Genomic DNA, 19,755 nt, shown 5'->3' with positions numbered 1-19,755 from the left:
AACATTGGTGTGTATGTCCATTTGTGTCCTTGGCCTTGTATCCTTTGAGTAGAGACAGCATATAGATGGGTCCTGCTTTTTAATCCATTCTGCCAGACTATGTCTTTTGATTGGAGAGTTTAATCCATTAACATTCAATGTTATTACTGCATGGGCAGTACTTTCTTCTACTATTTTGCCTTCTGGATTTTATATGTCATTTCTAGTTTTCCTTCTTTTTACCTTTACTCATAGTCTTCCTTTCTACACTCTTCTCCACACCTCTCTCTTCCGTCTTTGTATCTCTCTCTAGTGCTCCCTTTAGTATTTCCTGCAGAGCTGGTCTCTTGGGTCACAAATTCTCTCAGTGATTTTTTGTCTGAAAATGTTTTAATTTCTCCCTCATGTTTGAAGGACAATTTTGCTGGATATAGAATTCTTGGTTGGCAGTTTTTCTCTTTTAATAATTTAAATATATCATCCCACTGTCTTCTTGCCTCCATGGTTTCTGCTGAGAGATCTGTGCATAGTCCTATTGGGCTTCCCTTGTATGTGATGGATTGCTTTTCTCTTGCTGCTTTCAAGATCTTCTCTTTCTCTTTGACCTCTGACATTCTGATTATTAAATGTCTTGGAGTATGTCTATTTGGATCTATTCTCTTTGGGGTATGCTGCACTTCTTGGATCTGTAATTTTAAGTCTTTCATAAGAGTTGGGAAATTTTCAGTGATAATTTCCTCCATTAGTTTTTCTCCTCCTTTTCCCTTCTCTTCTCCTTCTGGGACACCCACAACACGTATATTCGTGTGCTTCATATTGTCTTTCAATTCCCTGAGTCCCTGCTCATATTTTTCCATTTTTTCCCTATAGTTTCTGTTTCTTGTCGGATTTCAGATGTTCCGTCCTCCAGTTTTGAAATCCTATGTTCTGTCTCTCAAAATCTACCATCGTAGGTTTCCATTGTTTTTTTCATCTCTTCTACTGTGTCTTTCATTCCCATAAGTTCTGTGATTTGTTTTTTCAGACTTTCAGTTTCTTCTTTTTGTTCTTTCCTTGCCTTCTTTATATCCTCCCTCAATTCATTGATTTGGTTTTTGATGAGGTTTTTCATGTCTGTTCGTACATTCTGAATTAATTGTTTCAATTCCTGTATGTCATTTGAATTGTTGGTTTGTTCCTTTGACTGGGTCATAGCTTCAATTTTCCTAGTGTGATTTGTTATTTTTTACTGGCATCTAGACATTTAAGTATCTTAATTAGTTTATTCTGGAGATTGCTTTCATTTCTTTTATCTAGGGTTTTCTTGCTGGATGAATTTGTTGTCTATCTGTTCTTTGACATTCCGTTCAGCTTTATCTGGACCTTTAGCTTAAGTTTTGTTTAACAGAGAAGAATTTTTCAGTTCTTAATTTCTTGTTTCTTGCCCTGCTTGTGGGGTGCCTCCCCCCCCTCCAACACACACACTTAGGAGGGTCTACTTAGATATTATAGACCCCAGCCAGATATTCTCAACCCTCCTCCCTCTATCATTCTCACATGCAGCTTTATTCAGTGTTTTAACATAATTACATTACAGTTAGGTAGTATTGTGCTGTCCATTTCTGAGTTTTTGTATCCAGTCCTGTTGCACAGTCTGTATCCCTTCAGCTCCAATTACCCACCGTCTTACCCTATTTCTATCTCCTGATGATCTCTGTTACCAACGACATATTCCAAGTTTATTCACTAATGTCAGTTCATATCAGTGAGACCATACAGTATTTGTCCTTTAGTTTTTGATTATTCTCACTCAGCATAATGTTCTCAAGGTCCATCCATGTTGTTACATACTTCGTAAGTTTATTCTGTCTTACAGCTGCATAATATTCCATGGTATGTATATACCACAGTTTGTTTAGCCACTTGTCTGTTGATGGACACTTTGGCTGTTTCCATCTCCTTGCAATTGTAAATAATGCTGCTATAAACATTGGTGTGCAAATGTCAGTTTGTGTCTTTGCCCTTAAGTCCTCTGAGTAGATACATAGCTTTGGTATTGCTGGGTCATATGGCAATTCTATATTCAGATTTTTGAGGAACCGCTAAACTGCCTTCCATAGTGGTTGCACCATTTGACATTCCCACCAACAGTGAATAAGTGTGCCTCTTTCTTCACATCCTCTCCAGCACTTGTCATTTTCTGTTTTGTTGATAATGGCCATTCTGGTGGGTGTGAGATGATATCTCATTGTGGTTTTGATTTGCATTTCTCTAACGGCCAGGGACATTGAGCATCTCTTCATGTGCCTTTTGGCCATTTGTATTTCCTCTTCTGAGAAGTGTCTGTTCAAGTCTTTTTCCCATTTTGTAATTGGATTGGCTGTCTTTTTGTTGTTGAGTTGAACAATCTCTTTATAAATTCTGGATACTAGACCTTTATCTGATATGTCGTTTCCAAATATTGTCTCCCATTGTGTAGGCTGTCTTTTTACTTTCTTGATGAATTTCTTTGATGCACAAAAGTGTTTAATTTTGAGGAGCTCCCATTTCTTTCTTTCTTTCTTCAGTGCTCTTGCTTTAGGTGTAAGGTCCATAAAACCGCCTCCAGTTGTAAGATCCATAAGATATCTCCCTACATTTTCCTCTAACTGTTTTATGGTCTTAGACCTAATGTTCAGATCTTTGATCCATTTTTTGAGTTAACTTTTGTATAGGGTGTGAGATACGGGTCCTCATTCATTCTTTTGCATATAGATATCCAGTTCTCTAAGCACCATTTATTGAAGAGACTGTTCTGTCCCAGGTGAGTTGGCTTGACTGCCTTATCAAAGATCAAATGTCCATTGATGAGAGGGTCTATATCTGAGCACTCTATTAGATTCCATTGGTCAATATATCTATCTTTATGCCAGTACCATGCTGCTTTGACCACTGTGGCTTCATAATATGCCTTACAGTCAGGCAGCATGAGACCTCCAGCTTTGTTTTTTTTCCTCAAGATACTTTTAGCAATTCGGAGCACCTTGCCCTTCCAGATAAATTTGCTTATTGGTTTTTCTACTTCTGAAAAATAAGTTATTGGGATTTTGATTGGTATTGCATTGAATCTGTAAATCAATTTAGGTAGGATTGACATCTTAACTATATTTAGTCTTCCAATCCATGAACATGGTATGCCCTTCCATCTATTTAGGTCTTCTGTGATTTCTTTTGACAGTTTCTTGTAGTTTTCTTTGTATAGGTCTTTTGTCTCTTTAGTTAAATTTATTCCTAAGTATTTTATTCTTTTAGTTGCAATTGTAAATGAAATTCGTTTCTTGATTTCCCCCTCCGCTTGTTCATTACTAGTGTATAGAAACACTACAGATTTTTGAATGTTGATCTTGTAACCTGCTACTTTGCTGTACTCGTTTATTAGCTCTAGTAGTTTTGCTGTGGATTTTTCCGGGTTTTCGACGTGTAGTATCATATCGTCTGCAAACAGTGATAGTTTTACTTCTTCCTTTCCAATTTTGATGCCTTGTATTTCTTTTTCTTGACTAATTGCTCTGGCTAGAACTTCCAACACGATGTTGAATAGCAGTGGTGATAGTGAACATCCTTGTCTTGTTCCTGATCTTAGGGGGAAAGTTTTCAATTTTCCCCCATTGAGGATGATATTAGCTGTGGGTTTTTCATATACTCCCTTTATGATTTTAAGGAAGTTCCCTTGTATTCCTATCCTTTGAAATGTTTTCAACAGGAAAGGATGTTGAATCTTGTCAAATGCCTTCTCTGCATCAATTGAGATGATCATGTGATTTTTCTGCTTTGATCTGTTGATATGGTGTATTACATTAATTAATTTTCTTATGTTGAACCATCCTTGCATACCTGGGATGAATCCTACTTGGTCATGATGTATAATTCTTTTAATGTGTTGTTGGATTCGATTTGCTAGAATTTTATTGAGGATTTTTGCATCTATATTCATTAGAGAGATTGGTCTCTAGTTTTCTTTTTTTGTAATATCTTTGCCTGGTTTTGGTATGAGGGTGATGTTGGCTTCATAGAATTAATTAGGTAGCTTTCCCTCCACTTCAATTTCTTTGAAGCGTTTGAGCAGGACTGGTACTAATTCTTTCTGGAATGTTTGGTAGAATTCACATGTAAAGCCATCTAGTCCTGGACATTTCTTTTTGGGAAGCTTTTTAATGACTGATTCAATTTCTTTACTTGTGATTGTTTTGTTGAGGTCATCTATTTCTTCTTGAGTCAAAGTTGGTTGTTCATGCCTTTCTAGGAAGTTGTCCATTTCATCTACATTGTTGTATTTATTAGCATAAAGTTGTTCATAGTATCCTGTTATTACCTCCTTTATTTCTGTGAGTTCAGTGGTTATGTCTCCTCTTCCATTTCTGATCTTATTTATTTGTGTCCTCACTCTTCTTCTTTTTGTCAATCTTGCTAAAGGCCCATCAATCTTTTTGATTTTCTCATAGAACCAACTTCTGGTCTTATTGATTTTCTCTATTGTTTTCATGTTTTCAATTTCATTTATTTCTGCTCTAATCTTTGTTATTTCTTTCCTTTTGCTTGCTTTGGGGTTAGTTTGTTGTTCTTTCTCCAGTTCTTCCAAGTGGACAGTTAATTCCCGAATTTTTGCCTTTTCTTCTTTTCTGATATAGGCATTTAGGGCAATAAATTTCCGTCTCAGCACTGCCTTTGCTGCGTCCCATAGGTTTTCATATGTTGTGTTTTCATTTTCCTTCGCCTCGAGATATTTACTAATTTCTCTTGTAATTTCTTCCTTGACCCACCAGTTGTTTAAGAGTGTGTTTTTGAGCCTCCATGTATTTGTGAATTTTCTGGCACTCTGCCTATTATTGATTTCCAACTTCATTCCTTTATGATCTGAGAAAGTGTTGTGTATGATTTCAATCTTTTTAAATTTGTTGAGACTTGCTTTGTGACCCAACATATGGTCTATCTTTGAGAATGATCCATGAGCACTTGAGAAACAGGTGTATCCTGCTGTTGTGGGGTGTAATGTCCTATAAATGTCTGTTAGGTCTAGCTCATTTATTGTAATATTCAAATTCTCTGTTTCTTTATTGATCCTCTCTCTAGATGTTCTGTCCATTGATGAGAGTGGGGAATTGAAGTCTCCAACTATTATGGTAGATGTGTCTATTTTCCTTTTCAGTATTTGCAGTGTTTGCCTCATGTATTTTGGGGCATTCTGCTTTGGTGCATAGATATTTATGATTGTTATGTCTTCTTGTTGAATTGTTCCTTTTATTAGTAGATAGTATCCTTCTTTGTCTCTTCTAAGTGTTTTACATTTGAAGTCTAATTTGTTGGATATTAGTATAGCTACTCTTGCTCTTTTCTGGTTGATATTTGCATGAAATATCTTTTCCCAACCTTTCACTTTCAACCTATGTTTATCTTTGGGTCTAAGATGCGTTTCCTGTAGACAGCATATAGGAGGATCCTGTTTTTTAATCCATTCTGCCAGTCTATTTCTTTTGATTGGGGAGTTCAGTCCATTAACATCTAGTGCTATTAGTGTTTGGGTGGTACTTTCCTCTACCTTTTTCCCTTTTGTATTTTACATGTCATATCTAAATTTCCCTTCTTTCTACACTCTTCTGCACACCTCTCTCTTCTGTCTTTTCTTATCTGTCTCTAGTGCTCCCTTCAGTATTTCTTGCAGAGTTGGTCTCTTGGTCACAAATTCTCTCAGTGACTTTTTGTCTGAAAATGTTTTAATTTCTCCCTCATTTTTGAAGGACAATTTTGCTGGGTATAGAATTCTTGGTTGGCAGTTTTTCTCTTTTAGTAGTTTAAATATATCATCCCACTGTCTTCTCGCCTCCATGGTTTCTGCTGAGAAATCTACACAGTCTTATTGGGTTTCCCTTGTATGTGATGGATGGCTTTTCTCTTGCTACTTTCAAGATCCTCTCTTTCTCTTTGACCTCTGACATTCTGACTAGTAAGTGTCTTGGAGAACATCTATTTGGATCTATTCTCTTTGGGGTGTGTTGCACTTCTTGGATCTGTAATTTTAGGTCTTTCATAAGAATTGGGAAATTTTCAGTGATAATTTCTTCCATTAGTTTTTCTACTCCTTTTCCATTCTCTTCTCCTTCTGGGACACTCACAACACGTATATTTGTGCGCTTCATATTATCATTCAATTCCTTAAGTACCTGCTCATGTTTTTCCATTCTTTTCCCTGTAGTTACTGTTTCTTTTTGGATTTCAGATGTTCTGTCCTCCAGGTCACTAATCCTAACCTCTGTCTCTTGAAATCTACCATTGTAGGTTTCCATTGTTTTTTTCATCTCTTCTACTGTATCCTTCATTCCCATAAGTTCTGTGATTTGTTTTTTCAGGCTTTCCATTCTTCTTTTTGTTCCTTCCTTGCCTTCTTCATGTCCTTCCTCAATTCATTGATTTGGTTTTTTTTTTTTTTTTTTTTTTTTTTTTTTTTTTTTTTTTTAGAGAGAGGGAGGAAAGGAAGGAAAGACAGAGAAGGAAGGAAGGGAGGAAGAAAGGGAAACATTTTAAACATTTTCTTGTTTTATTATATTTTGTTTGTTTGTTTGTTTTTTACATGGGCTGGGGCCGGGAATCGAACCGGGGTCCTCCGGCACGGCAGGCAAGCACTCTTGCCCGCTGAGCCACCGCGGCCCGCCCTGATTTGGTTTTTGATGAGGTTTTCCATTTGTGTTCGTATATTCTGAATTAGCTGTTTCAGCTCCTGTATCTCATTTGAACTAATGGTTTGTTCCTTTGACTGGGCCTTATCTTCAATTTTCCTTGTGTGATTTGTTATTTTTTGCTGGTGTCTAGACATTTAATTACCTTAATTAGTTTATTCTGGTGATTGCTTTCACTTATCTTACCTAGGGTTTTCTTGCTAGATGAGTTTGTTGTCTACCTGTTATTTGACCTTCAGTTCAGCTTTTTCTGGGCCTGTAGCTTAAGTTTTGTTTAACAGAGGGTAATTTTTCAGTTCTTGTTTTCTTGTTTCTTGTCCTGCTTGTAAGGTGCCTTTTCCCTCCCCACCCTTAGGAGGGTCTACATAGGTATTACAAACTCCAGCCAGGTTTTCCCCGACTAAACTGGCCTCCTATCAGGGGGAGGGAGTCACCTGCATAAGCTTACCCTGAGGGTGAGTCCCAGCAGGTTGAAAGACTTTCCTGTGAAGTCTCTGGGCTCTGTTTTTCTTATCCTGCCCAGTATGTGGTGGTTGTCTATCTGCAGGTCCCACCACAAAAGATATTGTGGCTCCTTTAACTTTGGAAGGCTCTCCCTGCTGGGGGCGTGGTGGAGACAGAGAAGAGGTTTTAGGCTGGTTTTAATGGCTTCAAATTGCCAAGCCCTGGGTTCTGAATTCCTTGAGAGAGGGATTCCACCTGAGTTGGGCTTCACCCCTCCCCTGGGGAAGGCTCAGCCTGGAGATAGCCCTGAAGCCATCCATTTCTGCATATGCCTGGGGCAGTTGTAACCTGTGTAGTCCTGCCGCTGAATCCAGAGGCAGCCAAGCCTCCATAGAAACAGCCACAAAAGCCTCCATTTCACCCCCTTTCCTCTTTTTTGGTTAGCCCAATAAGCAACCTCTGCCTTGACCAGTTTCGCCTGAGCTAGGGGCCTATTTTACGTAGTCAGAATTTGTTTATTAATGCCACAATTGGTGTTTGGTTGGACTCAGTCCCTGCTACTGTTAAAATGTCTTTCCTTTCCCTCTGGGAAGCCACCTGTGGGGGAGGGGTGCCACACGCCGGCTGCCACGGCTTGGGGAACTCACGGTTCCAGAGACTCGCAGCCGGTCCAGCTGGTCTAGACTGGGGTACGCTGTGTGTCCAGCTACTATCGTGGCTCCGGGAGCTGTTATGTACTGTTTCTGGTTATTTAGTAGTTGTTCTGGAGAATGAACTAAAATGTGCACATTGCTAAGCTGCCATCTTGGCCCCCCAACTTGACATTCTTATAGGCATTTTACCCTGAGAAAAAAATATCAAAGCACTTTTAATAAATTATATATTTATTTAAAAAAAACTGCAATGGAGGGATGGTTTGGAAGACGCCAGTGGTTAATTTGAAATGTTAAGAGGGTTAGAGTGATCCAACAAATCCCTTGTGGGTACACAGCTCAAGCACTCCCTTTTTGTCTCAGTTTAATTCTCAAGAGCAAGGGAGTGAACAGCATCTTTAGGTGTTTTCTGAGATCACGGTAGTAGGGAGAGTCCTAGGGAAAGGGAGAGCATTGGATGCACCATGGTATGAGAGTGGCTGTGTGAATGTGTTGGTGTGCGGGAGATGGGAGTCAGCATTCCATTGTTGGTCTTGGGTTGTTATGAAGTAATAGATTTGGGTTGCAGGCTCTGGAACAGGGTAGGTAGTGTGCTTGTGAGTTCAAAACTCAGAAATGTAAAATTCTCTGTGAAGACATTTTATAAATATTTTCCTAAGCCTGGAAGACACTTAGGAATCCTCTCTAATTCTCTCATTTCCTTTTTAGACAAGGAAACCAACATCCAAGGAGGTAAACAGACCTGCTCAAGGTAATATAGCAAGTGACACATCTGGGACTCAAACTCATGTCTCTTCTCAGTCTAGGGTTATTTATTATATGTCCTCTCAAGACAAGTTCCACACATTCTGCCGCTGTGAACAGGCCACTCAAAACACCATCCCTGACTGTCCTCTTTTAGGTGCCCTAGCTCTCAGGACAGCCCCTGACTGATGGAGGATTCATAAAAGCAGCAGAGGAGGGTCACCTAGCAGATTAGGTCTTCATGCCAGTGAAGCTCAGAGCTGAGAGTTACACAATCATAAATCAGGACTAGGAGGGTGGAGGTGGGGTGTTAACAGAAGGAAACTCTGAACAAAGGAGGACCATACTGTGCTTCGAATGAAGTGTGTAAATGGATTGGTGAGGGGAAAAATGTCTGATCAAGAAAGTATTCTGTTTTATTGACCCCACCCCAGCAAAAGTGAGAGAAAATTTCTGAGACTGTATCAAAAACAAAGGGTACAGTAAAGCTGCCTAAAGATAAACACAACAGTCCAGGCAGGGGATTTCCACCTCGATTACCTGTATATAGCTGTCTTTTTCTCATCTTCGTATTTCTACTGCCTTGACTGCAGAGATGGCTCCCAATGCTCCCTGCGTCTGTGTAAGTTGGGACCTGAGAAGGGTGGGGAAAGGAAAAGCACCTTTAATTGCTCAGGGGGGCACAGATTTAAGGAACTGAATAGGGATGGTGCTCAGGGAGTAGGATAGCCCAGAAGGCAGCTTGAAGGTGAGCAGAAAGGAATTATTTTCAGAGTGGGCAGAAGGTTGTTGTGGAGAGAAGTCATACATTTGGCTCCTGATTTCTGTTTTGTGTCAGATCTTGAACTGTTAGGGATAAATGGTAGGAAGTGGACTAGACTTTGTGTTCAACAGGGCTGGCAAATTATGGAATTTTTTTCTTATGTCCTTTTCTCCTATCCTGATTAAGTATTCAGGGTTCTTAAGTTTAAGCTTCCCTCTCCTCCCAAAGGAAATCTTCATTTTTCTCATGTTTTTAATGACCCAATATATTACCTTCAATAAGAACATATGCATTATGAAGACAACCTGGAATGTGGGCATCACTCAACACAGAGTAGAGACACTCCAGTGGAGGAATACTAACACAGTCTGTGTCGTGTAAGCTGGGGAAATTTTTTTGAATGGGCTATGAAGGAGCTCCTCCCAGGCTTTTGGGCGATAAAACAGGAATGAGCTGCCCATCTTTCAGAATTTTCCAGTTATTGAAGTAATACTCGGATATAGTCTCCATCTTCCGTGAGGCTCTGGTCTGATTATATAGATCACGTTCTATGATAGGTAGATACAAAAACAAGAAAAAAAAAACTGGCATGTAACATTGAATATAATGTCACAGAAATATGTGACATCATTATAAAGTAATTAAATGTTAAATCAGATAGTAACAGCAAAGCGATTGTGTCCTAACCAGTTTCCTTCCAAAGTAGTTGCAGAACATCTCCATGAGTATCCAAGGAGGCTGTCAAATCTTGAAAACTTTTTGGGAGTTGTTTTTAGAGTCTGGTGTGCATTTTTTTTTAAGCTTTCTAGTTGGATTTATTTTTTGACATTTGCCACATTTTACCTCAATAGGAGTCAGGAAAATAAAGTGGGAAATCATTAATGATATTTTGGGATAAATATAGGGTGTGGTTATGAAGAAATGAGCCTTCTCTTGTTTGGCTTATACCTGGGTCTGGAGGCAGTACCAAAAGAGAAGTGCCAAGAAAAGAAGGGTCACTGATTGGTGGGAAAGAGCAGGAGTGCTTAGCAGGCAGTAGAAGGGGAGGTGCAATGAAGGTAGGGTTGAACGTGTGGCAGATAATCTAGGAAGCCACCTCTAGGTTCTCATTGCCAAGGTGAACATTCATTCCATGGAATGGGAATTAATGACCTTCACTGCCAACATAAATGACTCAGTGAAGATAATCAGTGAACATATCAGTTCTAGGACCAAGGTTCCTGTGCAGGACCACGTCCTGTTTTTGGGTCCGAAGACCCTAAAGCCCCCAAGAAGGCTTTCATCTTATGGAATCGACAAGGAGAAGACCATCCACCTCTCCCTGAAGGTAGTGAAGTCCAGTGATGAGGAAGTTCCCATATTTCTGGTGGAGTCAGGTGATGAGGGGCAGAGGCAACTTCTCCAGGTGTGGAGGTCCAGTTCAGTGGCTCAGGTGAAAGAGATGATTGACATAGACCATGTCAGGCCCGAGACCCAGACTGTGACTTGCAATGGAAAGAGACCAGAAGATAGGAAGACCATGGCAGATTATGACGTTAGAAAGGGGAATTTACTCTTCCTGGCATTTCCTTCAATTAAGGGATGATTGCCCTTGTATTGGAGTGATCTCAGGAAAAAAAGTGACTATTTCCTTTTAGCTTTTACTCACCAATCATGTCCTTTATTAGTTTGCCAAGAGGAATAAATAGATAAATATAGAATTTAAGATTTGGGTGGGGTGGGAAGGAAGACTGCAGAATACCTTTTCACCTTTATTATTCTTTGATTTTAACATAATTATAAGGCAGGATAGTGTATAAGGTGTTAATGAAGATAGAAATGAACTGCCGAGGCTCATGAGAGACAACATTCAAATCCAGTTTGTAATTTAGTTATTTCATGGTTCCCTTTGATTCATAGAGAAACTCCTATTTCCTTTCTTATCTGACAAGACATTAAGTTTTAAATTGGGATCCCTGCTTTTCTAATTTCTATGTTTTCCATTTATGTTTGACTCAGTGCTTCATGTAAAATATCACTCAATAGTTGCTGAACTAAACTGAATTTCCATGGAGAACAGTGAAATGAATTATTAACTGAACTCTGACTAGATCACAATCTAATTCATAGATAAATTAGAAGTTAAATTAAACTTTCTTTCTCTCTATTTAAGGCTGTTTGATATAAAGTGAAACCTGGCACAGAAATGCCTTGCCTACCCTGCATGTCCCATAACAGTTAGAATTGTTCTTATTTCTGTAGATGACAGTGGGCATGGCAGCTCATTTCCATGGGGAGCTAGAGAGTCTGTGCCTCTTGTGGGGACTTCTTGGGGTCAGATGTGTTTCAGGAGGGAATGGACTTTCTGAAAGGTGGAGGAATGTGGACAGTCTCTGTCCTGTTTGTCTTACGGTGTGGCAGGTCTTCTTTAGGTCAGGTATCAGTCTGGATGAGGGGGTAAAGGGTTGACCTCTGGCCTGGCCCCAGAACTCTGCCAAGTTCTGCTGAAGGGGCCTTTTCCTTTCTACTTCCTTCACCACCAGGTCCTGCTCCTCTCTTGGAAACTTGAGTTACGTCCTCCATCTTACTCCCTCCATTTACTCTTCTGCCTCACAGCCTGACTCTCAGGTCTTGCTGATTGTCACTTTCATCTTTTCTCACAACCTGAGACATGCCTACCTTATTCTTCATGAGTTCTAGTCCCTTCTGTTCTTTAAAAATTGCTCAGAACCACTTCCTATAGGTGGGTTTCCCAACTTAACCACACCCAGGAGAACTCATCACACTTAGGAGTGTTCCTCATTACTCTTCTGGGTCAGGTGCCCTGTCGTGGGCACTGGTCACCTGGCCAGGTGGGTATTATGTCCCCGTTTGGATGGTTTCCCCAAGAAGAGGCACCATGGCTCCTTTTTTCTGGATGGAGTTTCATGCAGGGTAAGGTTTATGAGTTCCTTATCAAACTGAGAACCCCTGATAGCAGAAACTGGGAGAAAGCTAATAACGGTAAGCTTCAAGTCACACATCATCTCATGCACACATGGAGTCTGCAGGGATTGTTACTTGTCTCCTGAGGATAAGGAGATCTCCCGAAATCATATCTCCTCCCTTATCAGCTTGGGAGAAAAGTTCGAAGGCCATTTCCTCCTCCCCAAACTTCTATGTAGAGAAGATATTTAGATTTTCCCTCATGAATCTGAACACTACCTGAAAATGGGAAGGGTTAATCTCCCCCATTAACGTTGGGTTCCCTGAGGACAAATCTTGCAGATTTTCTATCAGAAATGAACAGCTTGAAGCGAAACTGACTGACTCTCCAACAGCATTTCTATTCCTGGGTCCTGGGCTGACAGTTTCCTCCTTCCCTTCCCCATTCACTGTCCAGCCTGCCTTTTCTCCAGGCTCCCCAGGAACCTCCTTGCTGCCCCCTTCACCTCCTTATTCCTTAGAGTGTAGATGAGCGGGTTGAGGGCGGGCGTGACCATGGTGTAGAAGAGCGAGACGAACTTGCCTTGCCCTTGATTGTAGCTGTGCGTGGGTTGCAGGTAGGTGTAGATGGCCGAGCCACAGAACAGGCAGACGGCGGTCAGGTGGGCCCCACACGTGCCCATTGCTTTCCTCCGGCCTCCGCGGCTCCTCATGCCCCACACAGCGCGGGCCACGGCGCCGTAGGAGGCCAGGATGACCGCGGACGGCAGCAGTAGAATGACCACGCGGGCGACGAAGATCTGGCGCTCAGTGGATTTTTCGTCGCCGCCGCAGGCCAGCTTGGGCAGCGCGGGCAGCTCACAGAAGTGGTCCAGCTGGAGGGGCCCGCACAGCGGCCGCGTAGCCAGGGACGCTGTTTGGGCTGCGGAGTTGGCTATGCCACCCAGCCAGGAGATGCCGGCTAGCGCGTGGCAGAGGCCGGGCGAGGCGAGCCCGGCGTAGCCCAGCGGGCGGCACACAGCGGCCGCGCGGTCCAGCGCCATTACAGCCAGGAGGACGCTCTCAGATGAGCCCAGCGCCAGCGACGCACACAGCTGGGTCATGCAGCTTGCGGGAGTCAGCCGGCGCGCCCAGCCCTGCAAGTTAGCCAACAACGGCGGCACCACGCTTGCGGTGAAGCCGGCGTCCACCAGGGCCAGGTGGCACAGGAAGTAGTACATGGGCGTGTGCAGCCGCGGGTCGCGCACCGCCGAGTTCCCCGCCAGGGTCATCAGGTAGCAGAGGACAAGGGCGAAGAGGCCTGGCTGCAGGGAGGGCCAGTCGGAGAAACCCAGCAGGAGGAAGCGCTGCTCTGTGCTCAGGTTGGCCTAAAGGAGGAAAACTCCCAGAATGTTTGAAAGGACCAGATCTAAAAGGGTGATACTATCTCTCCAGGCAAATGAGAACCCGTGATGTAGGTGTGGGGCAGGGAAAGGGACTGATTCATATACCATGTTTTTGTAATCTCATTTACAGACCTGAATTCTTAGTTTTGGAAGGAAGCCAAGTATTTGGTATACGTTCCTTTATGTATTTACAAGATCCTATGTGGAAGACAGAACCTCTGTTTTACAGAGGGGTAAACTGAGGCCCATAACGGGAAGTTGTCTTAAGACAGTAACTAGCCTGTGGATCCGTGGGACATACTCAGGCCTGCCTGCTTTCCAAATCTGGTTGTATTCCCAGGGGCCAAGGAAGAAATCCCTCCCGCATGACAACTCTTCATGTTGTTGAAAGCAGATGTCACTCTGTGTTGGGGCCCAGAAGTAGCCCTCTGACTGTTGGCAAAGCCATATCAGAATAACCTTGGAGACACGGCTTGGTGCCCTGTGAAATGAGGTCCAGCCTGTATGCACCTTAACTAATCCAGCCTTACTGTGAGAAAGTTCTGCCTCTGCAGTTTCAGGCAGGTTAGTCAATGCTCACTCTGCTCTCAAGGACAATGACTCTGGAGCCCAAAGAGAGGTGTATAGAAAACATTCCTATGAGTAATAAATGGTTCCTGGGACAGGAATTGTGAACCAAACTTTGTAACTTTGCAGGCATGACAGATATTAAAAATAATCTTGCTCTGTTATACTCCCTAAAGCAGTTCCCATGGAAGAGCACAATAAATAGATGAATGTCAGTTTATTTGGTAATGTTACTCCTGATGAGCTTGAGTCCCCTGACCCCACTTAACTAACTTCTTGTGTCTGTCCTTTCTTAATCCTTTGTAGCGCCCCTTCTTCTCCCCTGTTCCCTAGGGAAATCCTGGCAACTGAGACCCTCTATCCCTTCTTTGAAAATGTGTGGTGCCTAAAAATAAGTATAATACCACAGGGTTGGTCAAACCAACACTGGGTAGATGAGAACTATCACCTTCCATATTTCCGATGCTCTGCCTTTATTAATGCAACCCATCACACTTCTGCCTACTGATGCTTAATCTGTAATGTATAGAGACTGCTTCCATGACCATGTCCCTCCTGCCCTAAGTCTTGAGTGGTGATTTTGATGAGCACAGATCAGCACATGCATTTCAGCCTTAAATCCATAGTCAGCTGTTAGAGGAAGTCATGAGACCTGAGTTCTAGGTAGCATAACTGCTATTTGGCACTTATTTGATATGGCAAAGTTACTTCATTGTCCTCTGACTCCATTTTTTTCATGTGCACATGTATTAATATGATTAAGAACAAGTTTCTGGAGCTGGACTATCTGAGTTAGAGTCACATAGATGCCATGTCCTAGCTGAGGCAACCATAGACATGTTACTTAACCTCTCTGTGCCTCAATTTTCTCATTTGTCAAATGAAGTGAACTAAGTGGGTTAAACAGGTAAAAAGTTCCTAGAACAGTGCTTGAGAACACATAGTAGGTACTCTATTAAAATGCTAACTATTACCATCCCTATTTTACAAATGAGGAAACAGGATTTTAGAAGGATCCTGCGCTATTAATGACAGAGCTGGTATGAAAATGTATATTCCTTGTATTTATTAACCCTGATTTTTACCCAGGTTAACAAAGTTGCCCAAGGTCATCTGGCTTGTATATACTTACAGGATTTGAACCCAAATCTGTTTGACTCTGAGTTCCTTGCATTTTTTTTTTTTAACACATCCGTGTCTGTTATGTTTGGGACCATGGAGGATAATAGAACCTGCAAAGCTTGACCTTTATTTCTAGAAAATTTGACAGTCTGTGGTCATATTTGAGAAAGATAAAGTACAAGAGGTATCAATCAGTCCTATTATCCAATGGTGGCTGGAGTGTTGAATTCAGAAAAGTAAAATTCTCTAATGCTGTGATCGCCTATCACATACCAGACCAGACCTGTAATCCCTAAACCATTTCCCTCCAAACACATCAGACGCTTTCTAAGACGAAAACAGGCACACATTAATAAAACTGCCCAGAAATTGCTCCTATTACTTGTATGAACAAATCATCAAATACATAGCTGAGATACATGCATACACACATATATATATATACCCCATCATTCACCCTGGTACAGAAGGTAAATCAGCCATACAAAATTTTCTACAATGTGTCTCAGAATGTCATTTGGGATTCTAGAATGTCCTCCTCACCACAAGACCATTTTTCCCTGTGGCAATGTAATGACAAACTAACCTTCATGTCTTACTCTCTGGCACTGATATTTAGATCTTCAGCTTCCAGATGGTAAGTTGGTCTCCTGATCCTGTTCAGGTTTTTCTGAGTTCAAAATGGTGGTGGAAAGGATTAATGAAAGATCCAGTTACATGACTATGTTGATTGCTGGAAGGGGTACCTTAGAGCAGAAGCAGGCACCTTCAAAGGGCTTTGAAGGATCAAGATTCAACAGAAGTGCTGATATCTGTTCCTGGAATGCCCATAGTAGGGTACCAAGAAGGTCAGAACTACAGAATACATAGACTCAGCATTAGCCAGTGGTGGTAGCAAAAATATTCTGTCTCCTTGTTGGAGACAAGGAGCAAAGGGGTTGGTAAGTAATGAGTGTAAACAGAAGAATCAGTTCCCCTGCTATTAATTAGAGAGGACAGAGCTCTGGGGAATCTATCTCCCACTCCCATAATTAAAGTTTTGCATGGAGATGTCCAGAGAGGAGTCCCCCTGGGGGAAGAGAGAAAGTCATTTTAGAATTGTGCATCTCTGCCAGTGTGTGGAGGCCAGAGGCAGCATAATTCCTTTTCACTGGCACTTCTATATCCTAAGTTTTAGCTGGTTTAGAATTTCAATCTCTGGTTGAGTGACCTTGAGCAAGCTGCTTAGCCTCCATGATTCTCAGTAAAATACGAAACAAAACAAAACAAATCCTTAGTTGTTAGAGTTTAGATATTATGAGGCAATCCTCCATTTGGGATGCATCTTTGATGCTCACATCATTGACCTCTGCCCGCTACCCCTATTTGTGGCCATCACCCCCTCCTCAGCCCTTGAGCACCCTTTATTCCTTGGTGACTTTTGCTCTTGGTTCACGCTCACTTTCTACAGTATCCATATAGATTATATTACCCACACGCTCTCCTGTCAGTTTCTTCCTCAGTTATAGGTCTGGGAATTTATCACTGTCCCTCCCCTCCCTCATATCTTTGCTTCTCTCTCTCCAGCTTGGATTCCCTGGTCTATAGTTATAATTACTCCCCTGCACCCATGCTTTCAAATGCCCCTGACTTTTTTCTCTTGGTATACCCTCTTGGATAAATCAATATCCCACTTAAATCCAATGCTAATCTTACTCTCTCCCTCTATTTTTTCAGCTGACTGTGGCTGGTGAAAAGCACATTGCCGTGCTTTTCATTCATCATCTCCAAAAGTTTCTGGCTATATGAGCTCTCGTGGATCTAAAGCTGTTTCTAAAATGGTTCCCTCTTAAAAGGCTCCAGTAAGAAACTCCACCTTGAATGAGTGGAGACACATTTCAATGGAAACCATCAAATTTACCACCCACAATTGGGTGGGTCATATCTCCACGGATATTCAAAAAGCTCCTACCCAGCAATATTGAATGAGGATTAAAGGACATGGCTTTTCTGGTGTCCACAAGAGATTCATACCAGCACACATGCTTCCTCATTTCTCTTCAAATCCCCAATACTCCTTCTCTCTCAGGTAATAACCTCTCAGACAATAAAGTCACTTCATATTTCACTGAAATTAAGGAAATCAAACAAGAACTCCCACGAGCTCTCAGCAGCACATCTGCTCTCCAACGTGCATCTGGGCTTTTTCTGATATTTCTAGGAGTAAATTATTTGTGTTTCTGTCTAATGCTAGTTACTCCATTTGTCCAGTGGTTTCCATCCCTATGCATCTATCCAAGTATATAATCAGTCCTCCCCCCTCCTCCTGTATCATTATTTACTCCCTCTTCCAGATCATCCCCATTACACATAAACAAATGTTTATTTCTCATGCAAAATAATCTTCTCTTGACCTCTTCCCCCCAACTATCATCCCATGTATAACCTACCTTTTATAGCACAACTCTTTTAAATTATTGCCTGTACTCATTGTCTTTATTCTTCCATCCTGCTACCTTGAATTGGCTTCAGTAAGGCTTTGCAACTGAAACTTTTATCAGAGGTCACAAGTGACTTCCACGTTGCTATATTACCATGTCCAGAGGTTAATTTTCAGTCCTCCTACTTCTCAACCAAATAAGAGCATGTGATACAGTAGATTTTTTCTCTCTTTTTGGAATCATCATTGTACTTGGCTTCCAGAGCACCGCAACCTCCTGGCTGCTCCTTCTTAGTCTCCTCTGTTGGTTTCCTCATCTTCTTGCCAGTAGCAAAGGTTCATTCCTTGGGTCTCTTCTCTTTTCTACAGGTACTTCTTAGCAGATCCCACTCAACTCATGGGGTTAAACACCATTTAGATGCCAGTGAGTCCATGTTTATATTTGTAGCTTGGTGCGTTCCCCTGCTGTCCAATTGTAGATGCAACATTACCATTTTGGTATCTAATAGACATCTCAAGCTTCAAATGGCACAAAATAAGCTCCTGACATTTCCTCCAAATGTGCTCTTTCTGTAGCCTTTTTCCTCTCTGTTTGAGGTAATTTATTTTCCCAGTTGCTCAGATTAAAATATTGAAGTACTGAATCTTCTTTGTCTCACTCAAAAATAACCTATCAGCAAATTTTGTTGACTTTAGCTTCACAAACATGTCCTGAAAAACTCTCATCGTCTTCCCAGCTCCCAAACTAGTTGGTCCAAATCATCATCATCTCTCAGCTGAATTATTGAAATAGTCTCCTGATTCTGTTCTTATTCATAGTGTATTCTCAACACAGAAACCAGAGTAACCCATTTAAAACCCAACAAGATTCAGATCATGCCACTTCTCTGCTGAAAATTTTTCAAAACTTTCCCACCTCAGAATAAAAATCAATCCCTATCTCAGACCTAAAGAGCTCTATATCAGGGTTTCTGAGTTTCAACTCTTTTGACAAATTTTGCCAGATAAAATTCTTTGTCATAGTTGACTAATATATCATAAGGTGTAGCAGCCCCCATGGCTTCTATTTGTTAGATGCCGGTAGAACCCCTCCCCAGTTGTGACAATCAAAAACATCTCAGGACATTTCTAAATTCTTCCTTGAGTGCAAAGCCAATGCTGTTGAAACCACTGTCCTACCTGATCTGGTTCCTTGTTCCCTTCTGGCGTCCTTTTCTCCCCCTCCTGCTCAATCACTCCACACCAGCCACACGTGTCCTTCTTGCAGTTTCTATGACCATGTCAGTTCCATGCCTACCTCAGGGCCTTTGTTCTTGCTGTGCATTCTGCGTGGAATGAACTTCTCTCACATAACTGCTTGGCTACTGCTCTCATTTCCTTCAGAAAATTTATTTAAATGTCAGCCCCCCCCATCTAAAACTTAAATCTCTTCCCCTAGCATTCTTATCCCCTTCCTTGCTCATTACTTTCTTCTTAGTGCTCACCGTTATCTAACAGACCAAATATTTCACTTGTTTACTTGTTCGCTTTGTCTCCCCCACAAAAATTTAAGCTAATTGAGGATAAGAGTTTGTCCCTTGCTTTGTTCACTACTGTATCTGCAGTGCTTAGTACATTCCCTGGTACATAGCAGGCCCTGAATGCATTTGTGGAATGATGAATGAATGTGATATGCTTGTGTTCCACAAATAGTGTTTCCTATTATTTTACTTAGCTACTACTTTCTGTTAAGTATGTTGGTGGAGTTACAAAGAACACAATAAAATGTCCTGCACATGGGGAATTTACCCTCAGTAAGGAGAGAAGTTAAATTTCTTGAAAATAAAGCAAAATAACAATTTTTTTCAACGGATCATGGCAAGTTTTATTAGAGAGTGTGAGAGGGACAGTCTGAGGAACAGTCAAGCTGATTGAACCAAGAGCCGTGCTAAGAGGAAGGAGAGTGTCATATTCATAGAACAGTGTTTATTGAAACCAAGAAAAATAAAAAACAAAAGAACAATGTCTTTTGTGGTTACACATCTGTGGGTAAACATTTGATATGCTTCAGAGATTGTTAGGAGAAGGCAGGTGGGGCTCTCCAGTT

The 19,755-nt window shown here is 41.4% G+C and overlaps 2 protein-coding genes across 2 annotated transcripts; one reads left to right on the top strand and one right to left on the bottom strand.

Annotated features, from left to right (window-relative positions):
* The first annotated feature begins 9,104 nt into the window (after positions 1-9,104).
* LOC143682574 (ubiquitin D-like) lies at positions 9,105-10,857 on the top strand. Its single transcript, XM_077159189.1, has 2 exons — positions 9,105-9,131; positions 10,390-10,857. The coding sequence occupies exons 1-2, from the start codon at positions 9,105-9,107 to the stop codon at positions 10,855-10,857; spliced, it is 495 nt and encodes a 164-aa protein (XP_077015304.1).
* Positions 10,858-12,622: 1,765 nt separating this feature from the next.
* LOC143683183 (putative olfactory receptor 2I1) lies at positions 12,623-15,842 on the bottom strand. Its single transcript, XM_077159398.1, has 3 exons — positions 15,837-15,842; positions 15,524-15,577; positions 12,623-13,543 (listed from the first exon to the last, which is right to left on the bottom strand). The coding sequence occupies exons 1-3, from the start codon at positions 15,840-15,842 to the stop codon at positions 12,623-12,625; spliced, it is 981 nt and encodes a 326-aa protein (XP_077015513.1).
* Between the last annotated feature and the right edge of the window lie 3,913 nt (positions 15,843-19,755).

The sequence above is a fragment of the Tamandua tetradactyla genome, chromosome 5 (genome assembly GCF_023851605.1).
Source record: "Tamandua tetradactyla isolate mTamTet1 chromosome 5, mTamTet1.pri, whole genome shotgun sequence".
NCBI classification, from domain to species: domain Eukaryota; kingdom Metazoa; phylum Chordata; class Mammalia; order Pilosa; family Myrmecophagidae; genus Tamandua; species Tamandua tetradactyla.
This window is presented reverse-complemented; position numbering and strand designations above follow the sequence as displayed.